The 21,171-nt window shown below is 40.1% G+C and overlaps 1 protein-coding gene across 2 annotated transcripts in view; it reads right to left on the bottom strand.

Annotated features, from left to right (window-relative positions):
• RASGRF2 (Ras protein specific guanine nucleotide releasing factor 2) overlaps positions 1 to 21,171 on the bottom strand; it is a 249,645-nt gene that overhangs the window by 134,327 nt on the left and 94,147 nt on the right. For both annotated transcript variants that reach the window (XM_063083210.1, XM_063083216.1), the window contains exons 3-5: positions 10,157 to 10,304; positions 7,936 to 8,025; positions 3,806 to 4,059 (exon numbers count right to left, since the gene is read on the bottom strand). In XM_063083210.1, coding sequence (XP_062939280.1) covers positions 3,806 to 4,059; positions 7,936 to 8,025; positions 10,157 to 10,304 — 492 coding nt within the window. The remainder of the gene's footprint in view (positions 1 to 3,805; positions 4,060 to 7,935; positions 8,026 to 10,156; positions 10,305 to 21,171) is intronic.

Genomic DNA, 21,171 nt, shown 5'->3' with positions numbered 1-21,171 from the left:
TGGTAAACCTAGTCTGTGTGAAGAGCTTACAGCCCCACCTTCCAAAAGGAGGCACAACATCTTGACTCCGAATTTAAGCAATATGACAAATCTGGCCTTTAATGTTTCAGATCAAGCAATCCAATGGAAGCAAATCACCAGAAACAATCTGAAACCAACGTGTGGTTCTGCTGGTATCACTGTCAGAGAATACAGTTCACAAACCCATTACTGCCATCAAAATGGTCAAAATTGTACATCTGGTGACTAACATATCACCAAAGTGCTAGCTGTATTGCCTGGGGATCAAGAGCTACCCCTCAGGATGTCTCACACATTGAGTAGAGCCATTGCCATACAATGTGGAGAAATCTCCCTCCTTCCTCTCAACAAAAAAGCCTAGCTTTTAATCTCATGGTATCAGACTATCCATCCATCACTCTTCCTTTTGTCGGTCATCTACAGACCCTTAGTCACTCTTCTTAACCCCAGTCAACACTCTAGACCTTGTAGATTGTACTCTAAAACCTTGTCATTGTCATTAACAGCATCCCTTCCCTGTCTCAGTTTCAAGCACACCATTCTCTTACCAACCATCTCCTAATCTTTCAGTTCACTGCCTTTAGAAACTTGACTGCAAAAATCCTTTCACACCAGCACCTAATTCCACTGAACCTATCACCTTTTCATTGACCAGAACTCCCTCGCACCAGCATTTCCTGCTGCACAGTTTAGATTCCTTGACTCATTGTTATAATATCTTCCTTGCATACAACTTTAACTCCCTTATTCTTTTCCCGCTTCATTGTATTAGCCACACACAACACAATCCTGGTTAAGCCAACTCTCCACCCACTCTGCACCTGCATCTAAGCAGCTAAAAGTGGCTAAAGAAAAAACATGCCACCATCCTGACTGGTCTCACTGTAAAGTCATGAGCTCTAAGTTAATAAGCTAACATGGACTCTTAGTGCTGCTCAGCAATTATACATTTCCCTAATCCATTGACTCCCCTGCTCTACTCGATCTCTATTTCACACATTCTGTCTTATTCAGCTCAGACACTTCCTCTCCCATCCACACTGTCAGCTGTTCTCCCTTCACTGTGCACACTCCCATCTAATGCCAATCTCTTGACTTGTGCTCCACATTCTACTCACTTTTGCCTATGCAAGTTTACTGCTCCAGCAATTCTCCCCTCTCTCCCCTACACATCATTATTTTTCTCTCTTTATTTACCTCTAGGCACCACCTTGTTTCTCTGCTGTTCTTTACAGCAACCCTCCTTGAAAGAGTTTTCTATACCCACCCTCTCCAATTTCTATCCTCTCCCCCATTCTTTCCTGGTCCCCCTCCAGGCAGGATTTGGTCCCTCATCCAAGTTACCAATAAGCTCCAAGTTGTTAAAACCATGGCCAATTGTCATTTATTGTTTTACTTGACCTTTTTGACATAGTCGTTCATTCTCTCTTGCCTTAGTTTCCAGGACAGCTCACTCTTCTGGTTTTCAATCTACAACTTGAACTCATCCTCTTCATCCTTCTTTGCTGGCTCCTCTTCATCTCCCTAACCTCTAAATGTTGAAATATGCCAGGGCTTAATACTTGTTCCTCTTTTCTTATCCATATGTACTCACGCCCTTGATAATCTCATTCCAACTAGCAGCCATGCTATTGGGCTCCCAAATTTATATCTCCAGCCCAGAACCCTCCCCTGAACTCAAGACTAATATCCAATCCCTGCTCACTTGATGTCTCTACTTGGATGGCAAATAGCATCTCCTCTCAACAGATCTAAGACAAAATTCTTCATCTTCCCCCCTAAACCTGTTCTTGCCTCAGTCTTCACCACTTAGCAATTAGCAACACTGTCCTTCTAGTCATTCAGGCCAAAAACATTGGAATCCTACCTTTTGCTTTCTCTCAAAACCCACATGAACAAATCCCACTGGCTCTATCTTAAAAATACACCCAGAATACAACTATTTATCACTGCCTCTATCATCATCATCTCTTGCTTGGATTATAGAAAGAGTCACCCACAGGCCTTTCATTTCTCACCTGGTTTATAGTCACCAAATTAATCTCTCTCAGTTTATTCTCAAAAGAGAAGCCAGAGTGAGCCTTTCAAAACATAAGTCATATCATGCCATTTCTCTGCTCAAAACTCTACCCACATCTCCCCATCTCATTTAGAGCAAAGCCCTCAAGCTGGTAGGCCAGTCATGCTCCAGCCTCTCGCCTTTGCACTGGCAGTCCCCTCTGCCTACATCACCCTTCCCCCAGGAAGCCACATGGCTTGTGTCTGCACCAACTTCAAGTCTTTGCTCAAATGTTAACTTCTCTTTGAAATTTTTCTGAAGACTGGCTATATATAAAAAAAAACTATAATAGATTCACAGACTCTAATACCATGTGGTGATTTAAAAAAAAAAAAAAAGAATGCTCTTTAGTTATCAATATGGAACGATCTCCAGGACATATTGTTAAGTGAAAAACTCAAGCATATGTGAAAGTACATCACCTTCTGTGTAAGAAGAGGGGAAAGAAGACTCTATTTGCTTAGAAATAAATGAGAAACACTGGGGGAATGTATAAGAAACTAATAAAATGGTTATGTATGGAAAGAATGGGGTGAACAGAGACAGGGTGAGAGAACAACTTCTAACCGGTGTTTGATGTTTTCATGGTATTTTGACTTTTGAACCATGTGAATGTATTATCTACTCAAAAATCAATAAATAGCTAAAATTTTAAGTAAAACACCCAAGTACTCCAGAAAAGCAGCCCTTTTCCCCCTTCCCTTCTTTATTTTTCTCCACAGGACTGATCACCATATAATATATACATATTACAGTGGATTGAATTATGTCCCCCCAAAACTCCCTGAAGCTTGAATTGTGTCCACCAAGTTTTAGGTATTAGAAACCTGTCCCCCACTGTGACTGTTAAGAGGGTGGGAAATCCTATTATGGTAATTGAAAGGTGGAGCCTTAAAGAGGTGACTGGGTTGTAGGAACATGCAGTAGTGAATGGATTAAAAATGGTGGTCAGGGGCATGGTACCGAGGGCTTTAAAAGAAGAAGAGAGTCTGTCTTTCTCTCTCTTTCTGCTCTCTCTGCTTCCACCATCTTGCAACGTAAGACCCCTGAGTCACTGTCATCACCACCAGATGGACTTTGGACTTCCCAGCCTCAGAAACTGTAAGTAATAAATTTCATTTTCTTTATATGTCACTCAGTTCCAAGTATTTTGTTATAAGCAACAGAAACAGACTAATACACATATATATTTCACTTATTCACTATTCATTGTCTCTCTTCCCATATCAAAATTCAAGTTCTGTGAAGGCAGGGATTTTCTGCTTTGTTCACTGATGATTCCTCAGCAATAAGGATACTATAGATATTTACTGAGTGAATAAATGGATAAATACACCAGGGATTCTCAGGCCGTCTCTCTCTCTCTCTCTCTTTTTTTTTTTCTCTTCCTAACATATTTCTGCATATATTACATGTAAAAATCCATTAATCTCCATTTTCCTCAGTTTATGAGGGAAATTATCTTCCCCATGCAAACACTGCCATACAATGACAAGAAAACATATATCAAAAAGAGAAGAAAAACTGAGAAAATTAGATGCCAAGATTCAAGATAAAGATAAGCAAATCTGGACTAATCATGAAACATAGATGATAGTTTTCTTACTGTCAATATCATAAACCCATAAAAATAAATTTATGAGCCCTATTTTAAGAGTAAGTAAAAATTCGTTTAAAAAATACAAATGAATTTTTCACATGACTCTGATTTATGCAAAGACAAACCTGTTGAGAAAAATACTGCTGACATCGTCATGGCTGATGGGGGGCTTCTTGGAGCTGGCTGCCATTCGCAGGGGCCGGAGGAAGCCGTTCACCAGGATGCAGAGCTGGTGAACATACTCGGACTCTGCCTCCACCATGGTGAACACAATCTGGTTTCTCTTCCTCATACTTTCAGCGTGAGGAGAACAAATGTAATCCTGCACAATGGTCTTCCATTTCCTTCTACACAACCATCCTCTCATGAAGCTCTGAACCTACAAAACAGAACAAAACAAAAACAAAGAGGAATCTCAGGAAGGTGTGAGACTGGCTTGCGTGAGCCCGTGACTGTCCATCTCGTACCATACAGTACACGGCTCTTCCATTGGTGCACTAGTGACTCCACCAGGAGAATAAATAATGGCAGGCTTTTTCCAAAGGGCAGCAAAAAAAAAAAAAAAAAAAAAAAAAAAAAACCTTACAAAATAATTTTTTTCCCCTCAGGTTCACAAAGTTCCTCCATAAGCTTATCCTCTTTAGGCCTATCTATATGGACTCCAAAATATAATGTTATATATTTAATTATTAACATTTCAAGAAAGAAATAAATTGAAGGTTTATTCTTTAACAATACAGAACCCTATTTTTTTTATTTTTAAAAATTGTGGTAACAAATCCATAACATGAAGTTTACCATCTTAACAGTTTTTAAGTGCACAGTTCAGTAGCGTTGAGTATATTCACAGTATTGTGCAACAGATCGCCAGAATGTTCTTATCTCGCACAACTGAAACTCTATACCCGTTAAACAACGTTTACCCATTTACCCCTTCCATCAGACCCTGGTAACCACCATTCTACTTCATGTTTTTGTGAATTTGACTACTTTAGATACATCATATAAGTGGAATCATACAGTGTTTGTTTTTCTGTGAGTGGCTTATTTCACTTAATATAATGCCCTCAAGGGTCATCCCTGTTGTGGCATATGCCAAGATTTCATTACTTTTTAAAGATGAATAATATTCCATTGCGTGTATAAAACACATTTTGTTTATTATCTATTCATCTGTCTGGACATACTGGTTGCTTCCACCTCTTGGCTATTGTGAATAATGCTGCTATGAACACAGGTGTACAAATATCTCTTCAAGATCTTGATCTTGTTTTCAGTTCTGCTGGATCACATGGAAGTTCTATTTTTAATTTTTTGAGGAAATGCCATACTGTTTTGCATAGAGGTTGCAATCCCATCAACAGTGCACAAGGGTTCACATTTCTCCACATCCTTGCCGACACTTGCGATTTTTTGTTTTTTTCATATTAGCTATCCTAATGGGTATGAGGTCATTTCTCACTGTGGTTTTGATTTGCTTTTCTCTGATGATTAGTGATGTTGAGCATCTTTTCTTTTTTTGTCTTTTTTGTGACCGGCACTCAGCCAGTGAGTGCACCGGCCATTCCTATGTAGGATCCGAACCCGCGGCGGGAGCGTCGCTGCGCTCCCAGCGTCGCACTCTCCCGAGTGCGCCACAGGCTCGGCCCTGAGCATCTTTTCATATGCTTGTTGGCTATTTGTATATCATCTTTGGGCAAAGGTCTATTCAAGTCCTTTTGCCCGTTTTAAATCAGGTTATGGATTTTTTGTTGTTAAATTTTGTTTTGTTTTTCAGCTTAAAAAATAAGTGTTAGAAATCAGCTTATCCAACCCCTTCCTGCTGAGCCCGTGGCACACTCGGTAGCGTGCTGCGCTAGCAGCGCGGCGACGCTCCCGCCGCGGGTTCGGATCCTATATAGGAATGACCGGTGCACTCCCTGGCTGAGCGCCGGTCACGAAAAAAAATAAAATAAAAAAAATAAATAAAATAAATATAATAATTTTAGCAAACTAAATTTCATGGTAAGTCACACAGCTAGGAAAGATGCAACCAGAGTCAATATTTTTTACCTGCTTTTCTTTAACTGTAAGGACCAAGCCACATGGGCAAAATGCACATTAACTATTTGCAGCAGTGATTGTTTTGTGAAAAAGAACATGAAATATAATTAAAAAACAATTTTGTAGGAAACAATAAACGATAGCCTCTAAAATTGATCTGAACTCCCTAGATATGATTTGAAAAATGACAGGCAAAGCTGAGAAAGAGCACTGGCCTGTGAGTTTTAGCCAATCAAGAAACATTTACTGAGCATCTTTTAAGTGTCCAGGTAAATGCCGGGAACTGAGCAGATGGTCATATACCATAAACCTTAACTCAAAGGCTCTGCCACTAGCCAGCTGGGTGACCTTGAACTCTGGTCCTCTGTTTCCTCATCTATAAAATAATTGGCCAAAAATATGAAATTCTTTCTAAATATAAAAAAATTACATGATAACTAATTAGGTTTGCCACTTTAGATGTGGCAGGTTCAGCAACAAAGCAGGTTGCAAATTCACATATAGTTGAAAGCATTAAATCCCTACCATATCTTTTTTAGTATCCTTGTTATCTATTTAACACATACTTACAGTTTTTATTTTTTCCATACTATTTCCACCCATATAACCTAAATTATTATGTATTTAAACAACTAAACTTCTTTTGCAATGTTTAAAATTCTCTCATTTAGCTACTAATGCTGTCACCATACGATCAATTTTCATACAGGCGTTAAAGCTGCTGTACCTTACAATAAAAATTAAACACATTTTAATAAAATTATGTAGGGAAATTATATGCATATTATCTGGGGAAATCTAATGGAAAATTTCTGTGAATTATAACCAATTTCAAGTTTTGTTCTCTTGAAGTAAAAAAAAATTACATTGATATTGCCAAGATCAGAATAGAGAAGTGATTCATTTGTAAACACTCCTTTCCACACAGACATTATTTTGATTTGGAACTTAAAGAACAATACAGTTAATTTCAAAACCTATTTATTAATTTCAAAACCTATTTAACAAGCTCAAAAATTACTTCTATTAAGAAACAGGAAGGTAAAGAAAAGTAAAAATTATTTCATCATTATTCTCCCACTTAGAAGTATTTTCAAAAATCGACTTAATTGAATCTTGTGTTAAACAAAACCTTTTTATTTACTTGGGCAGGGGCTGCCTGCTGAGCAATATCTGGTTCATTTATTTACTAATAGACCAGCTTCTACAACAGAACTCAAAATTGGATTTTATTAATATCTTTGTTTACATGCAACTGCATACTATTAAAAGAATTAAACTTGCAACAAAATAACATAAACTAGATTCAAATTAAAAATTTTAAATTCTAAGAAAAGAATGGTATTATTTTACGTTTTTATTTCTTAAAAGCTGAAAACATTCAACTTAGTCCTAAGAGTCATTTTTATTTCAAATTCTGAGCAATATTTAATTAAAGTTTTGTTACAGCTAAAGGGGAATAATTATTTGGCATAGAAACAGAAATAAGAAAAAATTAACAAGGGAAGATTTGAAGATGTGTATCCAAGGAAAAGTTATTTAAATGTGAAGCAAAAGCATAATACTAACAAAGCTGAGTAAGTGCTTTACACAGGACAATTAAGATCATGGAATCAAAACTTAGACGACACAAACCAAACGCAGTGGACCAGAGAGAGTGCCAGTGTCTGGTTTATTGCAAAAGTTGTGCAATTATAAATGACAGTAAGATGGAAAGATCTGCAGATTATGTGGATGCTAAACGAGAAAAAAAACAATAATAAAACAGAAATCTGAACAGATGTATTGATTTACGCTATCTTCCCACATGAACAAAAAAAAACCTTCCCTAAATAGCATTAAAGACTAAAGCTGAAAGAAACATTTTTAAGATGTAGTTTAAAAAATATTCTCCCAAAATATGAAAGCAGCACACAGTCAGGAGGTTCAACAGCACTTAATTAACAATCAACCCAACTAGAGAACACTACTGTGTTAATGTCTGGTTTTGGCATCCTTCCTAGACAGTTCAGAAGGGGATTTCAGAACTGGAAAGAAAGGTGAAATTCTCCAGAATAGCCACATCTGGATCACTCTGAAGTGGAAATCTAGGAGACATTAGCACAGAAACATCAGGCTATTCCCAGCTCAAGGCCAGGTGGCAAAGACATCTCCACAGAACAGACAACTGGTTGCCATGGTTCCACAAAGCCAGAAACCTCCAGTGTCCTACCTTTTTAATCTTCTTGATGTCTGGATCCTCATCTTCCTGGTTGCTTTGGTAAGGTCGCATTCGTTCCTTCGTTTTATTAAGAGCAATAATCTATAACACAAAATCGGTCCATTTCAGGATTTGGGAAATATTAGATTATAGCCACAACACAGTAAGTTCTGCCTACAGAAGTTGTCCACTGAGCACCAAAGGAAACATTCACTTTTGATGCAGGTTTACTAACAAAAGGGCTTACAAGAAATGACTGTGGAAAATGTAAACTGGGTTCTGGGTTAGGAGAAATGTTAGCCCCAAACTCAGCCCTGACCACCAGTGGTGGCCAGGCCAAGGCCTCCTCAGGAGCTCAGTGACATGTTGACCACCTTCCTGAAGGTAGTTGCCCACAATACCTTGTAGTCTCCAAATGCCACGACACTAAGCTCAAAGCTCTTTTTTCCCATAATCAGCCTGTGGCCTTCCAACTACACATGGTACAGCAGACTTACAGATCAACTTGGGAAGTTGGTAACTGCAAAGGGAACCTCAGAGCCCTGGGGTTGGTCCAAGTCAGCTAAGAGGATTCCTCAGTCAAGGTAAAAAGGATTGAAACAACCTGCTATCTCTTTATAACTCCAGCTCAGTTCTATGACCTGTGAGGGTCAATCCAAGACTGGGTGGCCTCTCGACTATGCACAGCAATACAATTCACCAACTACCACTCATATGTGGGCTCTAACAAGCATAAAAACTTACATAGATTTACTAACAGGCATACACTTAAAAAGTGAAGAGATCGTAATTGCCCCCTCTGACCTGTCTTTATATTTCGTATCCAATACCAAATACACTCCTCTGCCATTTTCTGGCAGGAAAGTGGAAAAATAAAAGGGGTAGGAAATAAATTATGGCTCCTGTCAAGCAGCCACAGAAGACATACCTGCTACTGACAGTTTCTAGCTGCAATCTATATTCAGACTAAAATAGAACATAGGGAAGACAGATAAGCACACATAAATAAATATTGGGGAACATCACTTGGTGCTAAATTTCTCTCATGGAGTAAATACCAACCTTTTTCACTGAGCAGACAAGCATCTGCTCTAGCTTACTGTGGCAAAGAAAGAACACAATAATTTTGTTTTAAATTACAGTGCCTGATACAGTCTTTTAAAATGCAGGTTTGTTAAGTTTTCTCTTGTTTTCATTATACCAGATATCAGGGTCAAATTGGGAAGTTAACAACTCTAATGATAGGGTGAGCACAGTCTGCAGCTCATCAGCACCAGAGAAGCTGGCACAGCCCAGTCAGAACCAGCTTGTACCATGCTCTGCACACTGAGGGTGATGGACACAGAGAGCAGGGGGGGACCCCCCACAGCACTCAGAGTGTGTCTTAGAGGAAGGTGTGAGGACATGGAAAGGAAAATGCTGTCTGATGTCAGTAAAAATGACAAGAAAGTTGCCAGAGCTGAGCAGCCTGAGCTGTTTCTGTCAACGAGGACACAATTAGTAGGAGGTTTCATTCTATCCTAGTCCCTTGCTTGAATCTAAGAAGACGTGAGTGCACCTCTGGTCACAAAGAAGGAGAAATTTCATTCTCAACATTCGTCTTTATTCTTCCGTTCTTGCTCGCTTCCCAGGAGGAGCAACAGGATGGCGGGGAAAGGTACACTCAGGTTTCTCTACACAGACCGAGAGCTGGGAGAGAGGGAGGACCCGGGCCACGGCTGTGGCTCCTTGGCCACCTCTGCTGTCAGTTGGTAGCAAACCTCACTAGCTGGGGGTGCAGGGCCTGAGACGTTCTCATTCTGAGAAGAGGGGAAGGAGATAGGAGGCAGGAATTCCAGCTTCAGAAAACAGTGTTTCTGAATTCACTTCTGGTCCTTCCTTAGTTATCACTTTGGACTTAATCGAATCCATGACAGATTCAAAATTATAGTTACCATAAGAGTCAATCTGAAAATAGTTAAATATTATAGTCAATTCCTGAATTTCTGATCTAATGAAGAACATCAGGAGCACAAATAGCCAAAAAATAAAAAATAAAAATAAAAATAGCGCATTATTCTGACATGTTCCTGTAGCAAGTATCAGACTTACCTAATCCCCATGTGGACATTAGATTTATGTGTAGGTCAAAAGCCCGACTGTACGTGTGGATGGCAGAATAGGCCTTAGGTAATCATGAAGAGATGACAGTCAATGTGAAACAGTGAGAAGGAATCTATCGACTGGGAAATACCTCTGATTTAAGCCTTTCGATTTCTGTGTCTTGATCTTCAAGTTGATGTCGGAGTTGATTAGCTGCAATTTTTTCTGTTTCTACGATCTGAACTAGATGAATGTACTTCTGCATTAGCACTTCCCTCTCAATCAAAATGTCTGCATAACTTGAGAGAAAAGTACACAGTTAGTCATTGAGACCTTGTTCTACTATAGCTCCATATAGAATAGCACACACTGCACTTAAAAAAGAAACCATCAACATTGTTTGGCTAACTCTACTTTATGTAAACATTAACTTTCAGCTTACATTTGTTATCCTTCAATGATACAGAATTTGCATCATCATCATTTCACACGTCCTTTACTAAGAGTTTACTTAATGATGACTGCCACAATTTTATCATATAAGTAAGAAAAGTGCAAAGGAAGTCTTAATAGTTTTAAAAAGAAAGTTGTGTGCATCCTTTAACAAAGAAACTGAGGTCTTCTTAATTGATGGTACATGGTTTCCAGGAATACTATTCAAAATATTTCACCAAGTGAGGTATTAGCCAGTCAAAACAGACCTAACAGATCAAAATGCCACCAAGGAGAATGAAATGCAGTGATCATTAAAGCAGGCACTGGCTGGAAAGAACTATTATGACTGTGCTATTGACCATCAGCCCTGTTGGGCTCTCTTTAGGATTATGACACCATTGACTACTCTCTTTCCAAAGCCAACTGAGGCAAAAATTACATTCCAGAAATAAGTTTAGATTCTTTGGGCCCTAACTCCAGCAGCCTGGCATGGGTCCATTTCTTTGGCCAAGTATGGTAAAAACAAAACTCGCTCTTAGATTTTTACTAATGATACAATTCTGTGGTATCTGAAATATTGCCTCCAGATCTTCTTGCACTATTCAGAGTGGTAAAATGCACGTTCCTCCATTCACATCATCTTTTCCAAATTGTATGATCGTCATAATAATTAATAGTAGTTACTATTTATTGAGTGTGTAGGATGTACTGTACATAACTTTATCTCATCCTCCCAGCAACCCCAGGAGATAGGATTTTTGATCCCAGTTGCACAGAGAAAAAATTTGATTCTCACAGAGGCAAAGTACAGGTCTCAGATCACACAGCTAGTAGGTGACAAGGTTGGGATTCAAATTAAGAACTGTCTGACCCCAAGCCCATGTTCTTAACCACAGCTAAACTGGCTCTCTGATGAGAAATAGCACACCAGATATAAACAAGAACATTGCAGCAGAAATGCTTTGATATATCTGATCAATCTTCCACCCACTCACCTCCTCTTTGGGAACTTGGGCCATAGCAGCTGTATTAACACCACAAAATCTGCCCTCATGACCACATTTAACCAGCCTAAAAAGAGATAACTGGCCCAAGCTAAACCAAATAGATTCTTTCTCCTCAGAATCTGGGATCATGCCTCTGCCTTGTTTGCTTAAACTGTGATGACATGAACTTCAAAGTTCAGGTTACCATTGTTGGCAGCCATATTTGGCCACATCCATGCCAAAACAGTCAAAGTGAGTCCACTGAGAGAGAAAAAAATAAGTGATTGTTGAGAAAAGCAGAGACAAGAGGACAGAAAGTCTGAGACAGAAATGTAATGGCTACCTGGGTTCCTGTAGGCTATTTATTTTCTGGTTCCTGACCCTCATGACCTCTGAATACTATTTCCCCCTGGGGTTCAGTGAGATATTGCAGTTTCCTTCTAATGAATTCTCTTTTAACCTAAACTAGTTTGAAATAAATTTGGGTTACTTAGAGCTAAATGAATCTTAAGACAGTTCTAAAATCACAATTTTAGTTGAGTTATCTCAACATTTTCAGCACGTACATCATGTGTGCTCTTAGTGTTAGAATAGACCATAGTGTCAGCAATATTTTTAAGTCACTTGTTCTAAGAAGTCCTATGAGAGTAGAAAGAAAGGCTAAGTACAAGTGGGAGGAGGGAGAAAGACGAAGAAAAGAGAGCAGAGTCTTCATAGCAGTATGCTTTTGAGCTTTAATGGGAGGAAATAACAAGAGGGCATAAGAAAAGTAATTATGACAAAATTCTGCCCTTTCTCATCAATTTTATTAGAAATATGCCAGACTGATTACAGATATGTTAGATTAGTGTTAGGAAGCAAAGCAGTATTTTATTTTCTCTTTAAAAAAGGAAAAGGTAAATCCAGTTCAGGATGTGAGGCTGAGTTCATACACTCACCCTTTACTTTCAAGGTCCCATTGAAATGCTAGGAGAAATTGTTTTCTGTTTAAAGAATGAAACCATAACAGCATTACAAAATGGGAAAATATCTCATCAACAGACCAGAAGTTTTATGAAATTCCATGAAGAGAAAAACCAAGCAGAATGAGATGGGTGGGAAAATTAAAGTAAAGGAAACCACAGATGCAGATACCTTGCATAAGCATGGTTCTCACCGAGAGTGGCCCAGAGAATCTCCAAGCTCAGAATCAACAAATACAAAGAATGGGGGTAAGTGGCAATCATTACCCAAGTGCCTTGAGAACATCTGGAAATTAGGCTCCTCCACTTCACTTCCCCCACAAATAAAGAAATTAAAGGCACAGCTAGCAGCAGTGATATGTCTCCAGGTCACAGCCCAAGATCTGCTCTTTGTAGAAAAGGAGTGCACCTTCCTAAAGAAGTTTCCTAATGAAGAAGCAGAACTCTGAGAGAAAACGGAGCTTGGGTAACTCCAGACATCGACTGCAGACACAAGGAAGAACCAAAAAAGGAAAGGCCTAAGAGCCTAGGAGTGAAACACACTGTATTAATTTCCTTCTGTGTAACAAATTACCACTAACGTAGTGGCTTAAAACAATACATATTTATTATCTCATAGTTTCCAGGCTCAGTTTAGCTAGATCCTTAGCTCAGGGTCTCACAAGGCTGTAATCAAGGTGTCGGCCAAAGTGCATTCTCATCTTGAGGGTTGACTGGAAAAGAATTTGCTTCCAAGTTCATTCAGGCTGTTGGAAAAATTCATTTCATTATAGCCATAGAACTCACAGCAGCTTACTTCTTAAAGGCCAGTAGGAAAGTATCTCTAATCTCCTCTTCAAAGTCTTTCATCTGATAAGTCAGGCCCACCCAGGATAATCTCCTTTTTTATTACCTCAAAATTAACTGATTTAGGACTGTAATTACACCTTCAAAATCCCTTTTCCATTACGACAAGCAAACAGAAAGGACATTGTTGGGGGGGAGGGGGGAGGGAGAAGGGAGGGAGGTTTTGGTGATGGGGAGCAATAATCAGCCACAATGTATAACGACAAATAAAACTTTAAAAACAAACAAACAAACAAACAAAAAATCCCTTTTCCGAGTACAGGAGTTTTCAAGATGGCGGTGGCTGCGGCGGTTGGCGCGGAGTAGCTGAGGTGGAAAAGGTGGCCACTGGGCCTCAGGCAGCCGGGAAACTTGTGGACCTTCCTCTTGCCATCTCTTAAGGGAGGACCGCTGCTGCTGGCCGGTCGTGGGGGGTGACTGCCACTTGGCCCCCGGCAGGAGAGGCTGCCTCACTTACAGGCAACAGCTTTGAAGTGTGGAGCAGGAAAAGAACTGTTTCTTAGCTGCAAAAGCAACTCTCAAAACAGGGAACACAGCGCCAGGGCTGCTGTGGATGCAGCCAGGACCCCGGAGGCCGGGGCCGCGCTGAAGGCGGCCAGCTGCCCTATTCAGGATTCGAGGTTTCAGGCCGGCATTAAAGAAGATTCCTGGGAGCGCCGGAGCCGCGCCGCGACTGAACAGCCCGAGGCGGCAGCGGCCGAGAACGGGGAAGGCAACAAACCAGAGACAGAGAGTGAGCACCCGACCTGGCACGACCCTGTGAGTGACCCCTGGCCCAGCTCTGTTCGGGGGCATTACGCCCACCCGGCTCCCGCCTGCACCACCAGGCCACTCACTGCCCCGGTGCTGCCTCCATTTTCCCAGGTGCGGGCAGCTCCGCCCAGCTCGGCCATCACTGAGCCTTCCCACTTGCTTGGCCCGGCGCGAGGCTTTCTGGAGCCTGCGGGCCAGCCTCCCCTCCCACTCCCTCTGCAGTTCCCTGGCGGGGCTGGTGGCGGGGGGCGTCCCCGGCCAGTGTTGGGAGGGCAAGGAAGTACAGGCGGGCCGACTGTCACTCCACCACACACTGGACTCCGGACCCCAGTAAACTTCCTGTTACTGGGAGGCAGATACCATCTCTGCAGCCACCAGTTCAGAAAAAAGCCTAACCAATTTCTGGTTGGGAATAGTGTGGTAGGAGAGTTCCCAGGTCCACTTGAACCTGCCGGAGAGCAAGCTGCAGGTGGGCGCTAGATTCGGTCTATGCCGGGGGGATACAAAGGTGAACGAGCCCCGAGAAAGATCTACACAGTGCTACAAAGGCACCCAGAGCGACCGGTCATCTGTGCCTAGCAGAAACCTGGTAGACTTCCTGGGCGAGGCGCTGCCGAGCAGGGTCTTGAAGGCCCAGCTGATAGAAGAGGGGCGCAGAAGACACGCCCCAGCCCAGCACAGTACACACAGAGTGGGGAGATGTGCGACCTGGGAGGCGGAGACTCGACAGAAAACACACACCCTGTGGGGTCGCCACTGCAAGATCCAACAGCCTGGGCCAGAGCACAGGGAACAGGGAGAAGTCCTGCCCAGGAAGTGAAAGCTCAACAGAGGTCACACACCCTGTGGTACGTGATCCACCAGTCCAGCAGAGTCCAAGCTGACCAGAAAGGTGGCTCCCTGGAGAAGCCCAAGACCCGAGGCAACCACACACACAAGGCACTAGAGGCCAACTGAGCAGTCACGGAGGGAGCCATACGAAATTGGCAACCACAGCAACATCCTAGTTAGTCATTAGTCTCAAACCGGTGGTCTGTGAAACCCCCTGCCAACAGAAAAGAAAAACGAGCTGGAGTAGCTATTCTTATATCTGACAAAATAGACTTTAAACTAAAAACCATAAAAAGAGACAATGAGGGACACTACTTAATGATAAAAGGACTGATCCATCAAGAAGACATAACAATCATAAATATGTACGCACCCAATGTTGGAGCAGCCAGATTTATAAAACAAACTCTATTAGACCTAAAGAAGGAAATAGACACTAATACCATAATAGCAGGGGACCTGAACACCCCACTGTCAATATTGGACATATCATCTAGGCAAAGAATCAGCAGAGAAACACAAGATCTAAACAATAATCTAGACCAATTGGACTTGGAAGATATCTACAGAACATTCCATCCAACAACCTCAGAATATTCATTCTTCTCATCAGCACATGGATCATTCTCCAGGATAGATCACATATTAGGTCACAAATCAAGTCTGAACAAATTCAAAAAACTTGGAATTATCCCATGTATTTTCTCAGACCACAATGGATTAAAACTAGAAATCAATAACAAACGAAACTCTGGAAACTACACAAACACATGGAAATTAAACAGCATTCTACTTAATGACATATGGGTCCAAGAAGAAATCAAGCAGGAAATCAAAAAATTTATTGAAACTAATGAAAACAATGATACATCATACCAAAACCTGTGGGATACTGCAAAAGCAGTATTGAGGGGAAAATTTATCGCATTAAACGCTCACTTCAGAAGAATGGAAAGATGGCAAGTGAACAACCTAACACTTCACCTTAAAGAACTAGAAAAACAAGAACAATCCAAACCTAAAGTTAGCAGACGGAAAGAAATCATTAAGATCAGAGCAGAACTGAATGAAATTGAAAACCAAAAAACAATTCAAAAGATCAACGAATCAAAAAGTTGGTTTTTTGAAAAGATAAATAAAATTGACAAACCATTAGCATGGCTAACAAAAAAAAGAAGAGAGAAGACTCAAATAACAAAAATTAGAAATGAAAAAGGCGATATTACAACTGATTCATCTGAAATACAAGGAATCATTCGAGACTACTATAAACAACTATACGCCAACAAATTTGAAAAACTGGAGGAAATGGATAAATTTCTGGACACGCACAAGCTCCCAAAACTGAACCGTGATGATGTAGAAAATCTGAACAGACCAATAACAATAAAGGAGATTGAAGCTGTTATCAGAAGGCTCCCAACAAAGAAAAGCCCAGGACCAGATGGATTCACAGCAGAATTTTACCAAACATTCAAAGAGGAATTGACACTGATTCTTTACAAACTATTCCAAAAGATTGAAACGGATGCAAATCTCCCAAACTCATTCTATGAAACAAACATCATCCTGATACCAAAACCAGGTAAAGATATAACCAAAAAAGAAAACTACAGGCCAATATCCTTGATGAATATAGATGCAAAAATCCTCACTAAAATACTAGCAAACAGAATACAGCAACACATACATAAAATTATTCATCACGATCAAGTGGGATTCATCCCAGGGATGCAAGGTTGGTTCAACATACGCAAATCAATAAATGTGATACACCATATTAATAAACTCAAACACAAGGACCATATGATCATCTCTATAGATGCTGAAAAAGCATTTGATAAAGTTCAGCACTCATTCATGACAAAGACCCTCTATAAGTTAGGTATAGAGGGAAAGTACCTCAACATAATTAAAGCCATATATGCCAACCCACTGCCAATATCATCCTGAATGGGGAAAAGCTGAAAGCTTTTCCTTTAAGAACAGGAACTAGACAAGGATGCCCACTCTCACCACTCCTATTCAACATAGTGTTGGAAGTACTAGCCAGAGCAATCAGAGAAGAGAAGGAAATAAAGGGCATCCAGATTGGAAAAGATGAAGTCAAAGTGTCCGTGTTTGCAGATGACATGATCCTATATATCAAACAGCCTAAAACCTCTACAAAAAAACTGCTGGAATTGATAAATGATTTCAGCACAGTAGCAGGATACAAAATCAACACACAAAAATCAGTAGCATTTCTTTTCTCCAATAGTGAACATGCAGAAAGAGAAATCAAGAAAGCCTGCCCATTTACAATAGCCACCAAAAAAATAAAATACTTAGGAATTGAGTTAACCAAGGAGGTGAAAAATCTCTATAATGAGAACTACAAACCACTGCTGAGAGAAATTAGAGAGGATACAAGAAGATGGAAAGATATCCCATGCTCTTGGATTGGAAGAATCAACATAGTGAAAATGTCCATACTACCCAAAGTGATATACAAATTCAATGCAATCCCCATCAAAATTCCAAAGACATTTTTCTCAGAAATGGAAAAATCTATCCAGACATTTATATAGAACAATAAAAGACCACGCATAGCCAAAGCAATGCTGAGCAAAAAAAATAAACCTGGAGGCATAACACTACCTGACTTTAAGCTATACTACAAAGCTATGATAACCAAAACAGTATGGTACTGCCATAGAAACAGACACACTGACCAATGGAATAGAATAGAGAATCCAGAAATCAACCCACACACTTACTGCCATCTGATGTTTGACAAAGGCACCAAGCCTATTCACTGGGGAAGGGACTGCCTCTTCAGCAAATGGTGCTGGGATAACTAGATATCCATATGCAGGAGAATGAAACTAGATCCATACCTCTCTCCGTATACTAAAATCAACTCAAAATGGATCAAGGATTTAAATATACACCCTGAAACAATAAAACTTCTTAAAGAAAACATAGGAGAAACACTTCAGGAAATAGGACTGGACACAGACTTCATGAATACGACCCCAAAAGCACGGGCAACCAAAGGAAAAATAAACAAATGGGATTATATCAAACTAAAAAGCTTCTGCACAGCAAAAGAAACAATTAACAGTTAAAAGACAACCAACAGAGTGGGAGAAAATATTTGCAAAACATACATCTGACAAAGGATTAATATCCAGAATATATAAGGAACTTAAACAACTTTACAAGAAAAAAACAAGCAACCCAATTAAAAAATGGGCAAAAGAGCTAAGTAGGCATTTCTCTAAGGAAGATATACAAATGGCCAACAGACATATGAAAAAATGCTCAACATCACTCAGCATCCGGGAAATGCAAATCAAAACCACATTGAGATACCATCTAACCCCAGTTAGGATGGCTAAAATCCAAAAGACTCTGAATGATAAATGCTCGCGAGGTTGCGGAGAAAAAGGAACTCTCATACATTGTTGGTGGGACTGCAAAATGGTGCAGCCTCTATGGAAAATGGTATGGAGGTTCCTCAAACAATTGCAGATAGATCTGCCATACGACCCAGCCATCCCACTGTTGGGAATATACCCAGAGGAATGGAAATCATCAAGTCGAAGGTATACCTGTTCCCCAATGTTCATCGCAGCACTCTTTACAATAGCCAAGAGTTGGAACCAGCCCAAATGTCCATCATCAGATGAGTGGATACGGAAAATGTGGTATATCTACACAATGGAATACTACTCAGCTATAAAAACGAATGAAATACTGCCATTTGCAACAACATGGATGGACCTTGAGAGAATTATATTAAGTGAAACGAGTCAGGCACAGAAAGAGAAATACCACATGTTCTCACTTATTGGTGGGAGCTAAAAATTAATATATAAATTCACACACACACACACACACACACACACACACACACACAAACCGGGGGGGGGGGGGAGAAGATATAACAACCACAATTATTTGAAGTTGATACGACAAGCAAACAGAAAGGACATTGTTGGGGGGGAGGGGGGGAGGGAGAAGGGAGGGTGGTTTTGGTGATGGGGAGCAATAATCAGCCACAATGTATACCGACAAAATAAAACTTAAAAAATAAATAAATAAATAAATAAATAAATAAATAAATAAAAATCCCTTTTCCTTCGCTGTGAAGTGTAACCTAATCAAGGCAGTGACTATCCCACCATGTTTACCATATTCTAGTGGCTAGCAGCAAGTAACAGGTTCCAATCGTGTGGGCTAAAGGGTATGGAATTATACAAGGGGGAATCCCCAGCCTGCCCGCCTTCTGTCTGCCACACACCTGAAAACGAAGGTGACACGTTACACAGACTCTGCATTCATAGTCTCAGAGAACCTAGACCAGCTACCTATAATAATCCACAAGGTCCTTCATTTAGAAATAAGGAAAAGCAAAGACTTGAGAAAAGCAGCCTCCCCCCTCCACGAAAGGCCCCTGCAGTAGGCAGCATGTAAGATCGTCCCCCAAGGGTGCCTCCCCTCTGGTAGTCATACCCTTATTCATGCCCCTCGAGTGTGAGCTGGATCTACGTGGCTCACTTATAAGGAAAAAAATACGGCAAAGTGATGTGATGTCACTTCCGAGATTAGTTGACAGGAAGATTCTGGCTTTCCTCTCACTTGCCGTCTCTTGATATCTTACTGGTTTGCTTTGAGGGAAGCCAGCTGCTAGGCTATAAGCTGCTCTGTGGAGATGCCCACAATAGTAGAAAAGGTCTCTGGCTAACAGTCATCTAGGAACTGAGCTCAGTCCAACAACCAGTAAGGAAGTGAATCCAGCGGACAACTGTGTTGGTGAACGTGGAAGCAGATCCTTCCCCAGGTGAGTGTTCAGATGAGAAGGCAGGCCTGCCCAACACCTTAAGCAGAGTCTTGTGAGACGCCGTTGGGTAGAGGCACCCGGCTAAGTTACGTCTGTGCTCCTGACCCACAGAAACTGTAAATAATAAATTATTTATAGTTTGAAGCTTTGTGGAATAAATTGTTAAGCAGCAACAGAAAAAAAGGACAGCCCCCAAATGAACAAACAGCAAAGGACACTAGAGGAAACCAGTCCAGGGTTTGATCCCTAAAGTGGCCGGCCATGAAAAAAAAAAAAAAGGAAAAAAAGGCTAATTTAGGCAGCAGAGATTTATTATCTTCAGATAGATATGAAAATATGAAAGGATATGAGAGACATGAAGTAAAAAGAAGCTACCATGAAAAAGAAATAATCAGATAGCAAGAAGGTTCTTAGAAACAAAAGATAATTACTAAAATTTTACAGGTCAGTGGATGCACTAACCAATAAATCAGACATGGCTAAAAAGTAAGCTGGGTGGTCAGAGGGATAAAATAAAGAGCACTGAACAAAAATACAAAGAGATTGGAAATATAAAAGAAACACTGAGCAAAATGGAGTATAGATGCAAGACGTCTAATATCTGTCTCATGAGAGTTCCAGAAGGGGAAAAACTGGAGACTGCAATGGGAAGAAAATAATCAAAAAACGGGGGGAACCTTCCCTGAACTGAACATGGCACAGTTCAAACAGAAACAATAATACAAATACAAGACAGGACAAATGAAAACATTTCATATGCTAACATATCCTGGTGAAATATCAGAATTGTAAGGATACAGAAAAATTACAAAAGGTTCCAGAGAAACAACAGGTTATCGACAGGAAATGAGAATCAAGCTGACATAATACTCTCATCAGTAACCCAGGATTCTAGACAATAGAGAATTGCAGAGAAAATATTTTGAACCTAAATTCTCTACCCAAGTAACCAATTACCAACCAAGTGCCAGGACAAGCCAGAAACCCACTCACACTTACTACAGGAGAATTTTATGTGAAGGTTTTCCAACCAAACAAAACAGAAAACAAAGACAATAAAATAACATGGAATGCAAGAAAACAAGCTAGATGAAGTAAAAGAAAGCTAGAAAGTACAGAAGTTGACACATGCAAGATTCTCCTTCCAGGAGCAAATATTCAATTGCGTTTGATTACATTTCATTCTCTGTGGTACAAATATCATGTACCACCTTGCTACTTTGGTACATAATATTTGTTATAACTACTATGTAAATACCCCTTACTGATTTTAATTTTTAGAGTCAGCCTGTGGCAAAACACAGAGACTTAATTGAATTTAGAGAACAAAATATAAATGTTTAAAAGTTTATAAAGTTAGAATAAATAATAATGAACGTAATAAAACCTCAGGATTAGAGGAGAGAAAAAAACAATGAGAACATATTAAATGCCTTAATTTACTTATCTTTCCTAGCAGAGAATCAAAACATACTATCTAAAGTTGATAAATCAATAGAGATTTAATTATTTTAGAACATAAAGT

This window comes from Cynocephalus volans, chromosome 2 (assembly GCF_027409185.1).
Source record: "Cynocephalus volans isolate mCynVol1 chromosome 2, mCynVol1.pri, whole genome shotgun sequence".
NCBI classification, from domain to species: domain Eukaryota; kingdom Metazoa; phylum Chordata; class Mammalia; order Dermoptera; family Cynocephalidae; genus Cynocephalus; species Cynocephalus volans.
The sequence above is the reverse complement of the archived record's forward strand: the minus strand, read 5'-3'. Positions and strand labels throughout refer to the sequence as shown.